Source organism: Myotis nattereri (genome assembly GCF_964212035.1).
Source record: "Myotis nattereri genome assembly, chromosome: 6".
NCBI classification, from domain to species: Eukaryota; Metazoa; Chordata; class Mammalia; order Chiroptera; family Vespertilionidae; genus Myotis; species Myotis nattereri.
The window spans coordinates 7,436,029-7,453,822 of NC_138081.1; the positions used below are offsets into that span (position 1 = coordinate 7,436,029).

Below are 17,794 nucleotides of genomic sequence, written 5' to 3' on the forward strand. Positions count from 1 at the left end.
CATACTTAATTTTAATTACACCAATGTGTTTACTAGTATATAAGTAAAAACAGGTTAACTTATTTGCCAATTTTTTAACATATGCCTTTGGAACATCTACTTTATTATATAACAGACTTACAGCTTTAACAGACACCACTTTGCCCCAATTAGTCTGTTATATTGAGGTTTTACTGTGCTTTCACAAGTTCAAAAATAGACATGCTTGTTTTATTAAATATGCCCTCCTACTGCCCGGCTGGCATGGCTCAGTGGTTGAGTGTCGACCTATGAACCAGGAGGTTATGGTTCGATTCCTAGTCAGGGCAAATACCTGGGCTGCCAGGCTTGATCCCCGCAGGTGCAGGAGGCAGCCAATCAATGATTCTCTCTCATTACTGATGTTTCTTTCTCTCCCTCTCCATTCCTCTCTGAAGTCAGTCAATCTATCTATTGTGGGAAGCCTCCCACTGTCTTCACTAGCAGAGAGGTGTGGATAAGGAACCTGGAAGGCTGGTGACCCTTGAACCCTGGCAAAGGTCAGAGCTACGCACCCACTGTTTAGTCAAGACAATGGTAGCTGGAGCAACTTCCCCCCGAGATAGTCATGTAAATCCTTACTGATAAGATAGTCTGTCTGTTACTGGAAATTGCCTGCCTAAGGGCTATGGGTAGATCCCAAAGTGAATAAAAGGATGGCAAGGCCTGAGCACAAGTGGAGTCCTTCCTCTTGGGATGGGCTCCCGCCTGGCCCCCCAATTTCCAAATTATTGTTTTTTGTCTCGTCTCTGTCATTTGCACGTGGCCCCTTCTCCAGAGCCCAAACCCTGAACCACGCGGGACATGGGACATTATCTATCTATCTATCTATCTAAGGCTAAGTGTCTGTCTGTCCGACCCGGTAGCTATGACGCCCACTGACTACCAGGGGGCAGATGCTCAATGCAGGAGCTGCCATGATGCGTACTGGCCATTTAAAAATAAACGGCACCATGGACCTGGCACCGACAAACCAACACTCAGCTTCCCCCAAATGGGACACAGGCCCCGCCACCACTTCAGAGCGACACCCCACCAAATCGCAGCCAACACTGCCAAGACCCCAGCGTGCAAAATGCAGCCCAGCCCAGCCCAGAAACGGTGACTGTGGGCGCTGGGTAATGACGTCACATAGCAATGCCCGACTTCCTCTCCCTAGTGACTAGTCTCTTTGGAGTTTCCTCAGCCCAGGAACTCGACTTGCTTTATAGCCAGGTGCAAACATTGTACAGTTTAACCAAATGTTTGTGAAGCATTTTCCCATGCCTCATCTCATTTGATCCTCACAGAAGTCCTAGAGTAGGTAGAAAGGAGACTTGGTGGAAGCCTATTTTCTTTTCACTAGCCAGAAAACGGAAATTTGGAAAGCTTAGAAACTTGACCTGACTGAAAAAAGAAATGGTGGACCTTGAAAATGACTTCAGGTTTTCTCACTGTGTAGAATATACTCAAACACTACTATAGTTAAATATTTTACCCTTTGTTCTCCCTGCATGATCTACAATAATAATCTGCTTCGTGTTGATATTTACTGCTGTGTTGCTGACAATTACCTGAAAGAGAAGTTGGGATGCTTCACTGGGCTGGAAAAAGTTTAGCTAAATCAGAAAGCAGGTCTAATTAAGCAAGTTTATTCTATATCTATAAAAGGCTAAGTTGACTCATGCATGTGTGATACATATAAAGCTCTTGCTGGCGCCAATCGCATGCATCTGTTTTGATCTGTCATTGTCGATCATGAATTTGGTTGACACTTCTATTATCGAGAAAGGGCGTATAGTGATATTAAAATATTTCTTCTAATTAATTTCATTTCGATGTGCATGAATCTGTGCACTGGGACATATATATGGCCAAGTGACCACCGTCCATCCGTCCAACTGGCCAGTACATATGAGCACACACTGGCAATTTAAAAATAAACATTGACTTATGCATGCGTGATGCATATAAGGCTCTTGCTGGCGCCAATTGCACATGTGTGTTTTGATCTGTCGTTGTCGATCCCCATCTGACACTGGCCTCCCATTTAAATTAATTAGAAGACAGTTTCCGTGATGCCAGCATTTGCAAATGACTATTAATAAATCACAAGGACAAACTCTAGACAGAGTAGGAATATTCCTACCTGAACCCGTTTTCGGACATGGTCAGTTATATGTTGTTTTCTCTCGAGTTCGAAGACTGTGTGCCGTTAATGTTAAAGTTGCAAATACTTTATCATGGGAAATTAGTCAAGCACTCTGAAAGTGTTTTTACTCTTAATGTGGTATACAGGGAGATATTAGAATAAGTTTAATAAATTTATCAGTCATTGTTTTTATCAATGTTTTTATATCATGTCTTTGTTGTTGTTATATCATGTTATTATTTATTAATCAATTTATATATTATTTTCATATACATTTTACTAATTTTCTTTCATCTCTGACACTTCTATTATAGAGAAAGGGTGAATAGCAATATTAAAATATTTCTTCCAATTAATTTCCTTTCAATGTGCACGAATCTGTGCACCAGGCCACTAGTGTGTGTGTGTGTGTGTGTGTGTGTGTGTGTATTTTTTTAAAGAAGATACATAATAGGAGGATATATTTTTTAATTGATTTCAGAGAGGAAGGGAGAGGGAGAGAGAGAAACATCAATGATGAGAGAAAATCATTGATCGTCTGCCTCCTGCATGCCCCACACTAGGAGATCGAGCCCACCACCCAGGCATGTGCCTGACCAGGAATCGAACCATGACCTCCTGGTTCATAGGTTGATGCTCAACCACTCAGCCATGCTGGCCAGGCAATTATTTCTCTCCTTATCAGGCGCTTGTTTCTGGTTCTGAGTAACACCTGTGCTGCGGCAAGGGCAGCTGTGGGGAGCTCTTTGGAGGCATCTGGGATGACTTACCAATGTTAACTGAGTCCTCCCAGTCTTCCAGCACCTCCGTGACAATGAGCACATAGACATACGTTCTGTGCTTCCTCTCCTGGTTCTGAGGGCAAAGGGAGGAGGACAGAGGAAGAGTTACTCCTTACAGAGCTGAGATGACTTATGCGAAGTGCACTCTCACATTATGTCCAGAGAGGTTAGACACAGGATTCCTTTTACTTTTCATTGTCCTACAGTCAAACACGAACGAGTGCCAGATGGCCTATTTGAAAGGGGCCACTTGCATTTGAAGGTAAGCTCCTTGGCTGGGTTTCTAAAGCCAAGGCTTTATTCTCTGTTTTCCTTCCCTTCCCTTAAGTGCAACTTCATGGAAATGCTGTGAACAGGAAGTCATGACCTCTCAAGAAAAAGGCACCAAGTAAATTTAGGTAGCTGGGCACCAGAAAGAAAAGAGACTGTGGATGGGCAGGGCCTCATCAGGGCAAGCCAGTGATCATCTCTTTTCCTACTAACCTCTTTATTCCCTGACTTCTCACTTCCCTTCACCTCCTCCCAATCTCTACCCCAGTAGATTTCCTTGTTTCTCTCTCTTTTGCTATAGCTGCTTAATCTTCCATTTTCCCTCTGTCTTCTCTACACTTATCTACCCCCTCACATCTTAGGAGGAAAGGTAGAGAGATAGAGATGGGGATAAATAATACTTACAAATAATATTCTAGCTCTTTGGAGGAGACAAAGACTACAATGGACTGAATATTTATGCCCCCACCCCTCAATTTATATGGTGAAATCACATTCCCCAATGTGATGGTTTCGAGGTGGGGCCTTTACGGCTGACCCTCAGGAATGGAATTAGTGCCCTTATAACAGAGACCTGGAGAGCAACCTTTCATTTTCCACCACATGAGGACAGAAACAGCCGTCAGTGAAGCAGGAAGCAGGTGCTCAACCACACACTGAATCTGCTAGCCTTGATTTTCCACTTCCAGCCTCCAGAATTATGAAAAATCAATTTCTATTATTAATAAGCCACTCAATTTATGATAATTTTGTTCAGCATCTTGAATGGACTAAGACAAAGATATATTTGGTTATTAATACGATACCAAATGTACCAAAGATTTTAACAGACTTACCTCAAAAATTCCAACTAATCTTCCCAATGTCCCTTTTACTCCAGCCTGAAAAGTGGGAAAAAAATTAACATTGATGTTGTTTATATTGCTGTCTCATTCTGATTCTTCTGAGCATATTTGTAAAATAGAAATGAAAAACAAAAGGACACATTTTGGTGGGAGTCACACCAGTGTTTCATGTGTCACTGACAAGAGCATGTCGTCTCCTCCCAGGCTCTCCCCACACTGCAAAGCTGGCCAAACAGAGCAGATAATCAAGGCCACGGATTACTTCACTCATTTATTCATTTGTTCAACAAATGCACACTGAATGCCTAATATGAGCCAGATAACACCATGCACCAGGGATATAGTGATGAATAGGCTAGAACAAAAGGGCAAGGCCCTTGTCCACAGGGCAAGGCCCTTATCTGACTTGTTCTTGGATGTCTATGTACAGTGTGCCCAGGACAGAGCTAAGTCAACAAAAACATACACCCGGTCATTGTGCCAGTGACGGGAACTGACAGAGATGCACAGAGCAATGTGAAGGTCAGAAAGGGATGAGGAGAGCGACAACTTCATCCAGTGGTTAGGCATTTGAGTATACACTCTCTATCTCTGATTATTTTATTTATTTATATATTTTTAAGATCTGTGTCTTTCTAATGTATTATTCAATCTATTCCAATTTACTAATTTTCTTTTAAGCTGTATCCGGGCTAGAGTTATCCTACCTCTAGTCTGCATTTTATTTGATATTTTAAATTTCTACATGTTCTTTACATATCTATCTGTCTCCATTACATACGACCTATGAATGCTGCAGACAGAGCCATGGAGTCAGAGGCGGGTTGGCTCCATCCTTATGTGCACTGCATCTGTGTCCTCTCCCTACCTAGTCCACATCTTTCTAAGTCTCAGCTCCTGGTGTCCTTCCCATCAGGCACCTGGGCCCCACTCCAAGGGTCCAGGCTGCATTCTGCCGTGCCATTCTGTTTCTGATCTATGGAGGATTACTTCATTCATTCATTCATTCATTCATTCATTCATTCATTCAACAAATACACACTGAATGCCTAATCTGAGCCAGACTATGACTTTTTTAGCTTTTGCTTTTTATATCTGTCTCACAGGTCACCTTGGAGCAGGAGCCCTAAAGGTCAAGACCTGGTGAAAGCCCCCTCACAAGTACGCCTTCATCAACTGGAACATGAATGCACTTCCGATTCAATGAATTTTGTAGCATGGCCTGACAAAGAACTGAAACATATTCAGATGATCAAGAAATAAATAAAGGAATAGCTTCTATTTTAAAAGAACAAAACATGGAAACAAAATCGTATGTAATGGAGAGAGATAGATATGTAAAGGGTCAAAGGTGAGGGAAAGATGAACCCCTGGAAATGCCACGGAATGTTCTAACTTGTTTTCTATTACTACTACCTTATTTGTATAATGACCTAAAAATTAAGACAAAAATATTTTCTAAACACAATACAGGTGCTCAGTAACTTTGTACAGAATGAACAAAAATTTAAACTAAGTACTCTAAAAGTTTTTTTGTTTTATTAATCTTCACCCAAGGATACTTTTCCATTGATCTTTAGAGAGAGTGGAAGGGAGGGGGAGAGACAGAGAGAGAGAAACATTGATGTGAGAGAGACACGTGCGTTCCGACCAGGGCCAGGGATCAATCCTGCAACCAAGGTGTGTGCCCTTGATCAGAATCGGATCCAAGACCTTCAATTGTCGGGCTGACACCCTATCCACTGTCCACTGAGCCAAATCTGCTAGGGCTACTCTATAAGTTTTAAGAGATATTGAACAGAAGCAAAAGAAGCCAATTTAAAGGCCTAGATGCCTAAATGAACTATATTTTAAAATTAATTTTTGCTAATTATCTGTCAAGGAATTCCATTCCTTTCTCTTGCCAACATGCCTGTTTCTTTTCCTAGTCTTTTCCACATCCAATCTTGTCCCCATACGGCTTCCAGTCTACTTGAATGGAAATGTCTACCTTTTCTTCTTTAAATTGCTTCTCTACAGTTTTAGAAATAACTGCACTTTCACAGCCAGCTAAGGCCAGCCAGATTGTACTTTATGAATTAAGCAGTGAAGCAGCCTGAACAACTGGGACACGCTGGCACAGCAGCATGAGCTGGGAAGCCAATTCTGTCCTCTGATCCAGGCAGCCCAAGCCCACTCACATGTGTCCTCCTCACCCTGGTCACAGGAATGCACTGACAGGGCCAGGGAGTAGAGCTGTCAGGGTTGGGATGAGGGGGAGGTAAAGAAAAATCCATAGAGGTTCAAAGAGGCCATCAATTTTTTCTTCTAGAAAGTGGAGAAAGAGTTCTCTTTAGCAGTTATTGTGCAATTAATTTTTTTTGTTAATTCTCACCCGAGGATATTTTTTCCATTGATTTTTAGAGAGAGTGGGAGGAGGGAGAGGGAGAAAAGAGGGAGAGAGGGAGAGGGAGAAAAGAGGGAGAGAGGGAGAGGGAGAGGGAGAGGGAGGAAGATATGAGAGAAACACAGCTACTGGTTGCATCTTGCATGTGCCTCAATTGGGGCTGACCAGGGCAGAATCAAACTTGCAACCCAGGTACCTATCCTTGACTGGGAATCAACCCTCCACTCTCGGTGCATGGGTGACACGTGGAACCACTGAGCATGATCCCATGCACCCTGACCCGGCACATGTCCGGGTTGCAGGCTCCACCGCCAGTATCGGGCGTGAAGGAGGCAGCTAATTGAGGTCCTCTCTCATCAATGTTTCTCTCTCTTCCTCCCCTCTCTCTAAAAATCAATAAAAATGTATTAAAAATGTTTTTTATCTTAAAAATCCCAAAAGTTTAGAAAATGGTCTTCAAATTTTAAGGGCACAAATCAACTTCATATTATGACAATTCAATGTAATTTAAAAATTTTTGTTTAATAGTAATTTCTGCATTCAGCATCAACATATAACCTGGATTTACTCTGTCAGGCGCAATTGAGAAAAATATAAAAGCATTTTCCTTTATAAAGTTTATGCACTCATAAAATCTAGAGTAAGTCAAACCACACCGCCATCTGGACACTGACATTTCAGTGGCATTTACTTTCATTTCTCATTAATGTTCAAGTTGTAGAAACTAACGGTAGTTTTATTTGTTTCTTAGTGTTTCTTTTGAGTTTTATATTAACACTTAGGGGATCTACTTGTATAAATTCTACCTAAGGTGATCCTACCAATGATTCTATAGTAAAAAGCCAAGAAATATTCCTCTATTTACCAGTTGTTATTTATTTTTATTTAAATAAAAAAATATTTATTGATTTCACAAAGCAAGGGAGAGAGAGAGAGAAACATCAATGATGAGAGAGAATCATTGATCAGCTGCCTCCTACAGGCCTCACACTGGGGATGGAACCCGCAATCTGGGCATGTGCTCTGACTGGGAATTGAACCCTGACTCCCGGTTCAAAGGTCGACACTCAACCACTAAGCCACACTAGGCTGAGCTATTTACCAGTTTTTAAAATTGAGCCTCAGACCGGGCCATGGTGTCTCCATGGTGAGCATCGACCTCTGAACCACAAGGTCACGGTTCAATTCCCAATCAGGGCCAGGAGGCAGATAATCAATGATTCTCATTACTGATGTTTCTCTCTCTCTCCCTCTCCTTCCCTCTCTGAAATCAGTAAAAATGTATTTAAAAATGTAAATAAAATTGGGATTTAGCAGTTTTCTTAGGAGAAGGCTCTTCTTTAGTACGAAAGAGAATTTCAGTTCTTAAAAGTCATAATGCTGAAAAAGACAGATTCCTCATGGGCAAAGGCCCTCCATGGCAAGGTTCACTATAACCATTTTACTTTTTCATCATTTCCCACAGTCCAACTTCCATCTCCCAGCTCTCTCTCACATGCTGCCGCCAGCAATTGGGCTGTTATTTTTATCTCTCATGTGACTCTTTCATGTAGGTTGGGGTAGGTGTCAGGGTCACATCTGACAGATTTTTGGCCCAGACATAGGGGATAAGATTTGGTTCAGGGTACATGTAAGGTGGTCCAGCCAAGGTGCTGGTATGAACCTGTCTTTCTCAAATTCATTTGAAGCAGTTATAATGTCAATCTGTATGTCACAAGTTCCTACTCCAGAGGAGACTATTTAAAAGTCCTTATTGCCCTAACCGGTTTGGCTCAGTGGATAGAGCGTCAGCCTGCGGACTCAAGGGTCATCCCAGGTTCAATCCGGTCAAGGGCATGTACCTTGGATGCGCGCACATACCCAGTAGGGAGTGTGCAGGAGGCAGCTGATCGATGTTTCTAACCTCTATCCCTCTCCCTTCCTCTCTGTAAAAATCAATAAATATATTTTTTTTAAAAAAGAAAGTAAAAGTTCTTCTTAGCAGGAAGACATCTAAATAGCCCTGGCCAGTATAGCTCAGTGAATAGAGCGCCAACCCATGCACGGAAGGGTCCCAGGTTCAATCCTGGCCCAGGTCAGGGCACATGCAGGAGGCAATCAATCAATGTGTCTCTCTCACATTGACGTCCCTGTCTGTTTCTCTCCCCCTCCCTTCCACTCTCTTTAAAAAATCAATCAATGGAAAAAATATCCTCAGGTGAGGATTAGCAACAACAATAAAAAAGAAATCCAAATAAATTATCTGTTGGCCTTTATTATTCAACCATACGCAGGTGAACTTTAAAATACTAATTCTAGCACTTTAGGTCTAGTCAACAAACATAATCTGAGCAAGTGCCTAGTTTTTAAAAAGAAAAAAATCTCAGCCCTGGCCAGCTGGCTCAGCTGGTTGAAGCATCCTGTACCCAGAAGGTTGTCGGCTCAATCCCCGTTGGGGTACGTATGGGAGGCAACCTATCAATGCTTCTCTCTCTCACATCAATGTTTCTCTCCCTTAAAAAAAATTCAACTGTCTTTTTTCTTTTTATGATGTTTTACTGAAATTGGAAGTATTTATTTGCAAAGGGCTGGACCAATCAGGGAAACGTCCCCATCTTTCCCTCTAGTTCCCCCCTCTCCCCCAGTGTGTACATGAGGATTGGGCAGAGGCACGTCTGTGGACAGGCACTTTGAGCCTGCCATTGAGATGACCTCCCACCACAAAGAGCCTGGCTTTGTTGTGTAGTAAGGATGGGTACAAAGTGGACCGTCACCTGTTGAAACCAACTTTTCACTCTAAGGGAGACACTGGGGCTGACACTGATGACTGTCTAGCCCACAGGCACTCTCCCGCCCTTGCCTTGCTACTGGGAAGTCCAGATTCTGTCCGGTGAGAGCTAAGGCACATGTGGCGTGGCACAGGGAATTCTACTTTCCTCTGCAGTGACCCACTTCTGGATAAATGGCTCCTGAGACGATGTCTCTCAGGGGTTTCTGGGAAAGATTTCCCACCATGATAAAAAAGCATTGCACAAAAAGAAACCCTATACCTCCTTGCTGTCAAGTGGGAACCTGAAACTTGGAGCTGCAACAGTCATCTTGTGATCATAAGGGGAAGGCCAAGAGAATCAACGAGAAGCTGAACCAAATTCTGACACCGCTGAGCTGCTGGAGCAACGCGATATGGCCAAGCTCTGTCTTCTTACGTGAGAAAATTAACTGGTGCTGTTGAAGCCACATTTAGTCAGGTATTCTGGTACTTGTATCAGAAAGCTTCCTGCTACTTCGCTTGATTTAAAAGGTAGCTCTGTGAGACACTGGGTATCCAAAACAAAAATTCTGCAAGTTCACAGGAGCTGTAGTAGCAACGTTTCCTTTATTAAAGCAATTAAGCCCAGGCCCAAAAGGAACTCAGAGGAGCAACTCCAATGCAAGTGTCTATAGAGGAAGCCCACAAGCAAACACATATGGCCTTCAATGCACGCAACGTTCTGGTGCCTGCCAAACTTCCCATCCCACAAGGAAAGAATCACAGTGAAGACAGATGGAAGCACCAGCAGATGGGAAGCCAGTGTTAGGTGAAATCCCTTCCCAGGGTTTTGTTGTTGTTGTTTTAAAATGAAATATTTCAAACATGAAAAGGTAAAGAAAATAATAAACACTGAGCCACATGGGGTTCCTTCAAGACGCGTCAGAATCAGAGTTCTTAAATTTATTTTCTATGTAGCAAACACATTCTGTGCTGGGCAGTTTGCACTTGTAAATTCAGTGAATTAAGAGGAAGTTGTTAAGTGGCACCTCAGTCAGGTAACTTAGACCCGCCCAGGTCCAATGGCTGTTGGTTAAAGGTGGTGGGGTCTCTAGAGGCAAGAGTTGCATTTAGTATTTGCTGAAACCACTGTGAATTATACTGGAGCCAGTGAAAAAGTAATCTGTGGCTATACTTCCTAATGACTAAAACTCTTTCCTGGAATGTGGAGCTGGGTCAGAAAGCAAATACAACTGTTTTGGAAGAGTCATCTGGACTCAATTCATTTAGCAGAATGCACTTGGCTCCTAGCCCAGTAATTCCGTCTCTCTTCAGAGTTCCAACACAAACCAGCTCAAGCACAGTACTATATTCTCTATGGGGGCAGATTCTAATCTCTACACTAAGCCACTGAATTAACTATTCATTAATGGGTAGCATTCAATGATGTGTGATAATGTAGACAGTTTATAAACTTAGTAAAAATATATCTTTTTTAAATTCCAGACTTTAAAAAATTCGTTGAAAGGTAATTTAGGAGTAGTTATTTGTAGTAAAAGAGAGCTAATCTTTAAATTAGGTTCTCTGAATTTAAAGTTCCTAATAAGTTTAAAATAAGTAATAAGCAAGAAATAATATATATCAATTCTTTGACTAAAGAGTGATTTGTTTTTTTAATCCTCACCCGTGGATATTTTTCCATTGATTTTTGAGAGAGAGTGGAAGAGAGAGGGAAAGACAGAGAGAAATACTGATGTGAGAGAAACAAAGCAATTGGTTGCCTCCTGCGCACCCCCAAACCAGGGCCCAGGCTGGGGAGGAGTCTGTAATGAATGACACGCCCTTGACTAGAATCGAACCTGGGACCCTTTGGTCTGCAGGCCAATGCTCTATCCACTGAGCCATACTTGGGCTAAAGAGTGATTCTTTTAAAAAGCTGCTTGATATAAAGCTGCTTAAAAAGATGACTGAATTTACAAAAATGTGACCTACTTAGAATTTTTTATCTATTGAAAGCAAGATATCCCTATTCATGTCTTAAATGATTAGCTTAGAGCAGCAATTTTCAACCGGTGTGCCACAAAAATTTTAAAACATGCAATACCTCACTATTTAGTCAGGGGCACTGGCTTCTTTTCCCTTAGACTGTCAAATTAAAAAATGTTAACAGCCCTGGCTGGTTTGGCTCAGCGGATGGAGCGTTGGCCTGCGGACTGAAGGGTCCCAGGTTCGGTTCCGGTCAAGGGCATGTGCCTGGGTTGCAGGCACATCCCCAGTGGGGGGCGTGCAGGGGGCAGCTGAATCGATGTTTCTCTCTCATCGATGTTTTTAACTCTCTGTCCCTCTCCCTTCCTCTCTGTGGAAAAATCAATAAAATATATTTTTTAAAAAATGTTAACAGCCAATGCAACAATAGCCGTCAAGTGTGTCTAAATCAAAATTATACCTATTTTTTTGTCAGATCGGCAAAAAATATCTTTTGATATTTTTGATAAAAATGCTGCAGAATTTTAGTAATTAGTTTATGTGTGCCATGAGATGAAAATAACTGCCTTAGAGAAACAAAAATATTTAAAGTATTACCTCAGAGTCAAAGGAAAGAGAAGAAACATAATTCTAAAAATAAAAAATTTTAACTAACAAATGTACTAACTAGTAGATTGACTAAGCATATCAATCCTTCTTCTTCCTGAGATTCCATCAAAATGGAAGTAGAGGAATAAGACTGGAAGGAGGCTGTTGGAAGAAAAGCAATTTCAAAAATTCCAAGAAGCTCACAGTGATGAATGAGGACTGAAAGGTGAAGAAAGGCAGGAGCAGCAGCTCAGCTTCCAGACCCTGGAGAGGTTCCAGGGGAGGACAGGGCAGGAGCACACAGCGTGGAAGTGAGAAGGGTCCCGAAAGCCAAAGGTCTAAATACCAAACAGCTATCCCCACACATGGAGAATGGCCAGGAGCCAGGCCCTGTCCCCCAGCCAACTCTGAGGGCTCTCACGGAAGCAGAGAAAGAGGGCGGTACTGCAGCTTACTAATGTAGCTATAAACACCCCCTGAATAAAGTCCTATTTTGGCATTCTTTTAAAAGACCCCGGACACACCAGCTTCACTTCCCTGCAGATCACTCTGCTGCTACTGCCTCAACCATGACTGTCACAGGACAGCCACGGATCACCTGACCCAAGGAAAGAAAGATCAAAATAAGCAAATGAAACCTGGCTCTGGTCAAAAGAAAAAAAAAAATCAAGAAAACTTGGGAAAATTAGTTCTTATCTTTAAAGAAACTTGAGAAGGTATGGCATCCTAAACAAGAACAAAATGTATATAAAAGCAACCAAGAATAAAAATGATAACATAGAACTTAAAAATGGTAACTTACAACTTAAAAACGACTAGTAAAACAAAACATTCATTAGAAGAGTTAGAAGGTAAGTAAATAAAACTTCCTAAAACATAACAAAACAAAGGGATGGAAATATGACTAGACAAGAGTAAGAGTAAAGGCTCAAGCCCTGGCCGGGTAGCTCATTGGTTGGAGCATCATCCTGATAGGCCAAGGTTGTAGGTTCCATCCCCAATCAGGGCACATAAAAGAGTCAACCAACGAATACACAAATAAGTGGGACAAAAAATCCATGTTTCTCTTTTCCCCTTCCCCTTTATCTCTCTTAAAAAGAAGAGTAGAGCAGCGGTTCTCAACCTGTGGGTCGCAACCCCTTTGGGGGAGGTCAAACGACCCTTTCACAGGGGTCACCTAAGACCATCGGAAAACACATATATAATTACATATTGTTTTTGTGATTAATCACTATGCTTTAATTATGTTCAATTTGTAACAATGAAAATACATCCTGCATATCAGATATTTACATGACGATTCATAACAGTAGCAAAATTACAGTTATGGAGTAGCAACAAAAATAATTTTATGGTTGGGGGTCACCACATGAGGAACTGTATTAAAAGGTCGCGGCACTAGGAAGGCTGAGAACCACTGCTCTAGAGGATCTAATATCTAATTAATACAAATTACAGACAAATCACTGAGAAATTTCAAGACCTCAGGGATAAAGAGAAGGACAAAACTGAGATCTCCAGAGGAATAAAAACCACACTAGTACTAGGCTTATTATCCACAACACTGAAAACAGTATTTTTAATTTTAAGGGAAAGTGATTTTCAATAAAAAACTCTCTTTAGCAAAACCTTCAGTGAGACATTGCCAGTTGACTCCCGTACACACCCCAGCTGGGAATTAAACTTGCAACCTGCGTATGTGCCCTGATCGGGAATCAAACTGGCAACCATTTGGTGTACAGGATGATGTTCCTACAAACTGAGCCACCTGGCCAGGACACAATAATCTAGCTTTTAATTTAAAGGCAGAATTGGCAATTTGGTTTGAAATGACAAAAAAAATTCAATTTTGCCAACTTTCACTGTAAAGGTGAGCTTGCCCTTTCTAAAACATTTAATACTGCATATGCTCAGTTCACTCATAGAGAGAACCGTTTATTAAAAGCAGTGAGACTACAACTGCACTTCTCACTCTCAATTGGCTGCGGAATTTCATCATGCATTTTTTATTTCAGTCATTCTAACAGGCATTCAATTATCTCATTGGTGAATGACATTAAAGGTAATTTTTTAAAAAGTAAACATTTAAAAATTATTAATTTAGATAACAAAAATGAGTATCTTTTATACATATTCAAAATAAAAAGAAATGAAGGCTTAAATGGTACGTTTAGCTCTGCTTGACCAAAAGGGCAACTTTAAACAGATAACCTCTTGAAGTCCCCTCAACAATGTGATTCTATGACCCTATAAAAATAAACTCCAATTAAAACCATAGTACCTATATGCACAGGCATGCTCCCTCAGGTTTCTCAAGTCTAAAGATCTCTGTGATGTTCTCATGCAGTTTTGCACCCAGAACTGTGCTGGTCACACACCTATAACTAGCTGATGGTCTTTCTTTCAGCTCTCATAAACCTCAGTGAAAGCATGTCATGGAAGAGCTCTTGGTTGGAAGTAATACTCTCAAAAAGTCGCGGTTCATTTACACAATGGTATACTAACTCTGCCGTAAAAGGGAAGAAAAACTTACCCTTTGCGACAGCATGGAGGGACCTGGAGAGCATTATGCTAAGTGAAATAAGCCAGTCAGAGAAAGACAAGTACATGATTTCACTCATATGAGGAATTTAATGAACAAACGGACTACCAAGCAAAATAGAGACAGATTCATAGACAGAGCAGGCAGACAGCTCTGGTCAGGGAGGAACAGTGTTGGGGGTGGAAGGATTGAGCAAGCAAGAAAAAAAAAGAGAACTCATGGACAACAGTTTGGTGAGTGGGGGGAATAGGTGGAAGAGGGCATAGAGGGGATAAATGGTGGTGGACAATTCTATATATACTAGAGGCCCAGGGCACGAAATTCGTGCACAGGGGTGGGGGGGGGGCGCGGGGGGGGACCCTCAGCCTGGCCTGTGCCCTCTCCAATCCAGGATTCCTCTCACAATCCGGGACCGCTGGCTCCTAACCACTCACCTGCCTGCCTGCCTGATTGCCCCTAACCACCTCTGCTTGCTGGCCTGATGCTCCTAACTGCCTCTGCCTTGGCCCCAGCCACCGTGGCTTTGTCTGGAAGGACGTCTGGAAGATGTCCAGTTTAATTAGCATATTACCCTTTTATTAGTATAGATAAAAGCCTAAGTGATTGTCCGACCAGTAGCTATGACGCACAATGACCACCAGGGGGCAGATGCTCAACGCAGGAGCTGCCAAGCTGCGGTGACTTCGCAGCTGTGGTTCTTGGATGATGTACCTGGAACCAGAGAGGAGGGAGCCCGATTCCGGGGTGCGTCACCTGAGAACCACCATCTCGCAATCCAGGATCCCCTGGGGGATATGGAAAGCCAGTTTCGGCCTCATCCCCGCAGGCCAGGCCAAGTGACCCCACCAGTGCACAAATCCGTGCACCAGGCCTCTACTCTATAGTAATAAAGGCATAATATGCTAATTAGACCAGAAGTCTGGCCCTGATGGCTTGGTGCTATCAATGGGTGCGAGTGGTGGCTGCCAGCCTCAGATGCCCCTCAGGGCTTCCACCTCCCCCTGCTCCTGAGGGGTGATCAATGCTGGTAGCTGCCTCTTCCACCCATTGCCAGCGACAGCCCCGCTTGCACCCGCTGCCAGCGCCATAGCTGCTGTTCACACCCACTGCTGGCACCGGCACCAGCCCCACCTGCAGCCAAGGCTGGAGCTGCCACATGCACCCGCTGCCTGCACCTAGCACCAGTCCCGATCGCTCAGAGCCGTCAGCGGGTGTGAGCTGTGGCTGCCGGCCGATTGCCCCTGAGGGCTTCTCCACCTCCTCCTGCTCCTAAGGGGCGGTTGGGGCAGTAGCCGATGCTTGCATCTGCTGATGGCGCCGACCCAATCACTCTGAGCCATCAGCGGGCGAGAGCAGAGCCAGCGCCCTCAGCATGTGGGAGCGGTGGTGGCGGGAGCAGGGCTGCCGGCAGACAGGGGACCTGGGGCCACAGCCAGAGGGGCCAGGCAGGGGCGCAGAGGATAGGCTGAGACCTGCCCCTGTGCCCACCCATGGCAGCCTTGCAGCCCACAGTTCCTTTCAAGGTGCACGAATTCGTGCACTGGGCCCTAGTTACTATATAAGCCATTAGGAAAAACCAGCAGGCCCTGTCAGGTTACTCACTGGTTGAGCGTCTTCCTTATATATCAAGACTGTGGGTTTGATCCCTGATCAGGGCACATACAAAAATCAACAAATGAAATAAATAAAATAAAATAAAATAAAATAAAATAAAAACCAGCAGGATGGAGCCTCTCCTCCGGATTCACTATCTAAGACTGTGTCAATACCACGGTGATTTAAGTAGAAGGAACAGCAAGTAGAAAGGACCTGAAGGGGAAGAGGGGGAGAGCGGGCTACCAGTGTGGGTGGGGCACAGTGAACTAAAGGGAGGAGGGTGAGATGAGGTCCCAGAGGGAGGCAGATTGTAGGCCATTCTAAGAGTTTCAGCTTAGAAAGCCTTCAAGTGATGCGACCTAACCTGATTTCTTTAACAGAATCACTTTTCCCTGGTGTTGGAAATAGATGGAAGGGGTTAAGAGTGCAGAAGTGAAGGTGGGCAGAGCAATCTGGAAAGAGGTGATTGTGACTTGGACTAAGGTGATAGTCACAGAGGTGGTGAGAAGTGGTTGGATTCTGGGTATACTAGTATGTATTCTAAAGGGAAAGCCAACAATATTGGCTAATAAACTAGATACTGGGTATGAGAAAAAAGAAATTAAGGGTAACTCCTAGTTTTGGGGGTTAAGCAAATGAAAGAATAGAGTTGCCATTCATTGAGATGGGGCAGAGTGCTGGAGGAGCAGCTTTCGGAGAAGACAGTGGAATCTCAGGTTTATTTCATATATATTAAGTTGGAGGTGCCCACTGGACATCTAAATGGAAATACCAAGTAGGCAGGTTAAGGAGAGCTGTGGTTGGGGATGAATGGTCATCCAGTCATCCACCCATCTTCCTACCCATTCACTAACCCGCACCCCCACCCCCACCTACTCTGTTTAAAACCTTGAGACTGGATGGATCACCAAGGAGTAGATGAGACACCAATAAGGAAAGAAAAGACTGAACTCCAGGACATTCAACCATAAGGGAGGAATAAGCAAAGACGCCTCAGATGCATGAGAAAAGTCAGGAACGTATGGAGTCCTGGAAGCCTACTAGAAAAAGTTATTAAAACATTTTTTTCCAACAGTATTCTGCTTCCAGCCTGATTCTTCCAGCTGAATCTCCAAACATCATATCATGGATAAGACATCCCTACTGTACCTTGCCTGAATTTATTTCTCAGAGAAACTATGACACCACATGATTATTCCTGTTTTAGGTTTTGTTAGGCAGCAATAAATAATGGACTCAGTTCTTAAATCCGTAACTGTCAGCATCACCAACAAAAGAATTCATACAAATAATTTCAACAGCAATATCCTTTAGTTTTCAGGCTGATTAGCACATCTGATGATTCTTCATGGATTACTTCTTCTCATACTCCTTTAAACATTAACCTGGTCATCTGGAAACAGAGTAAACTATCTCAATGATCTCCATGTGGGCCATTTCTTTCCCAACTACCTTACAGTCACCAATCATTTTATTAAAAAAAAAAAAATTATAGCCCTGGCCGGTTTTCTCAGTGGTTAAGAGTGTTAGCCTGTGGACTCAGGGGTTGTGGGTTCGATTCTCAGTCAAGGGCACAAACCTTGGTTGCAGGTTCCTCAGTCCCTGTAGGGGAGTGTGTGGGAGGCAACCAATTGATGTGTTTCTCTCACATCGATGTTTCTCCCTCTCTCTCTCCCCCATCCTCCCTTCTACTCTCTCTAGAAATCAATGGGAAAAAATATCCTCGGATGAGTATTAAAAATAATGATAATAAAAATAAATAAATAAATGAAAATTATAATAATAGCAAGATCAGATTTCAAAGCTAAAAATAAACTTGCACCAAAAGCAAAAACCTAACTGAAGCACTGCCATTGGCCCCAGAGATGGCTTCTCTTTCATTTCCTTGCAGCCAAGGAAAAGACAATACAGCACAGATTTCA

The 17,794-nt window shown here is 42.9% G+C and overlaps 1 protein-coding gene across 5 annotated transcripts in view; it reads right to left on the minus strand.

Moving 5' to 3' along the window:
- SMIM29 (small integral membrane protein 29) overlaps positions 1-17,794 on the minus strand; it is a 130,567-nt gene that overhangs the window by 53,607 nt on the left and 59,166 nt on the right. For all 5 annotated transcript variants that reach the window (XM_081095022.1, XM_081095021.1, XM_081095020.1 and 2 more), the window contains exons 3-4: positions 4,038-4,082; positions 2,920-3,004 (exon numbers count right to left, since the gene is read on the minus strand). In XM_081095022.1, the coding sequence (XP_080951148.1) occupies positions 2,920-3,004; positions 4,038-4,082 (130 nt within the window). The remainder of the gene's footprint in view (positions 1-2,919; positions 3,005-4,037; positions 4,083-17,794) is intronic.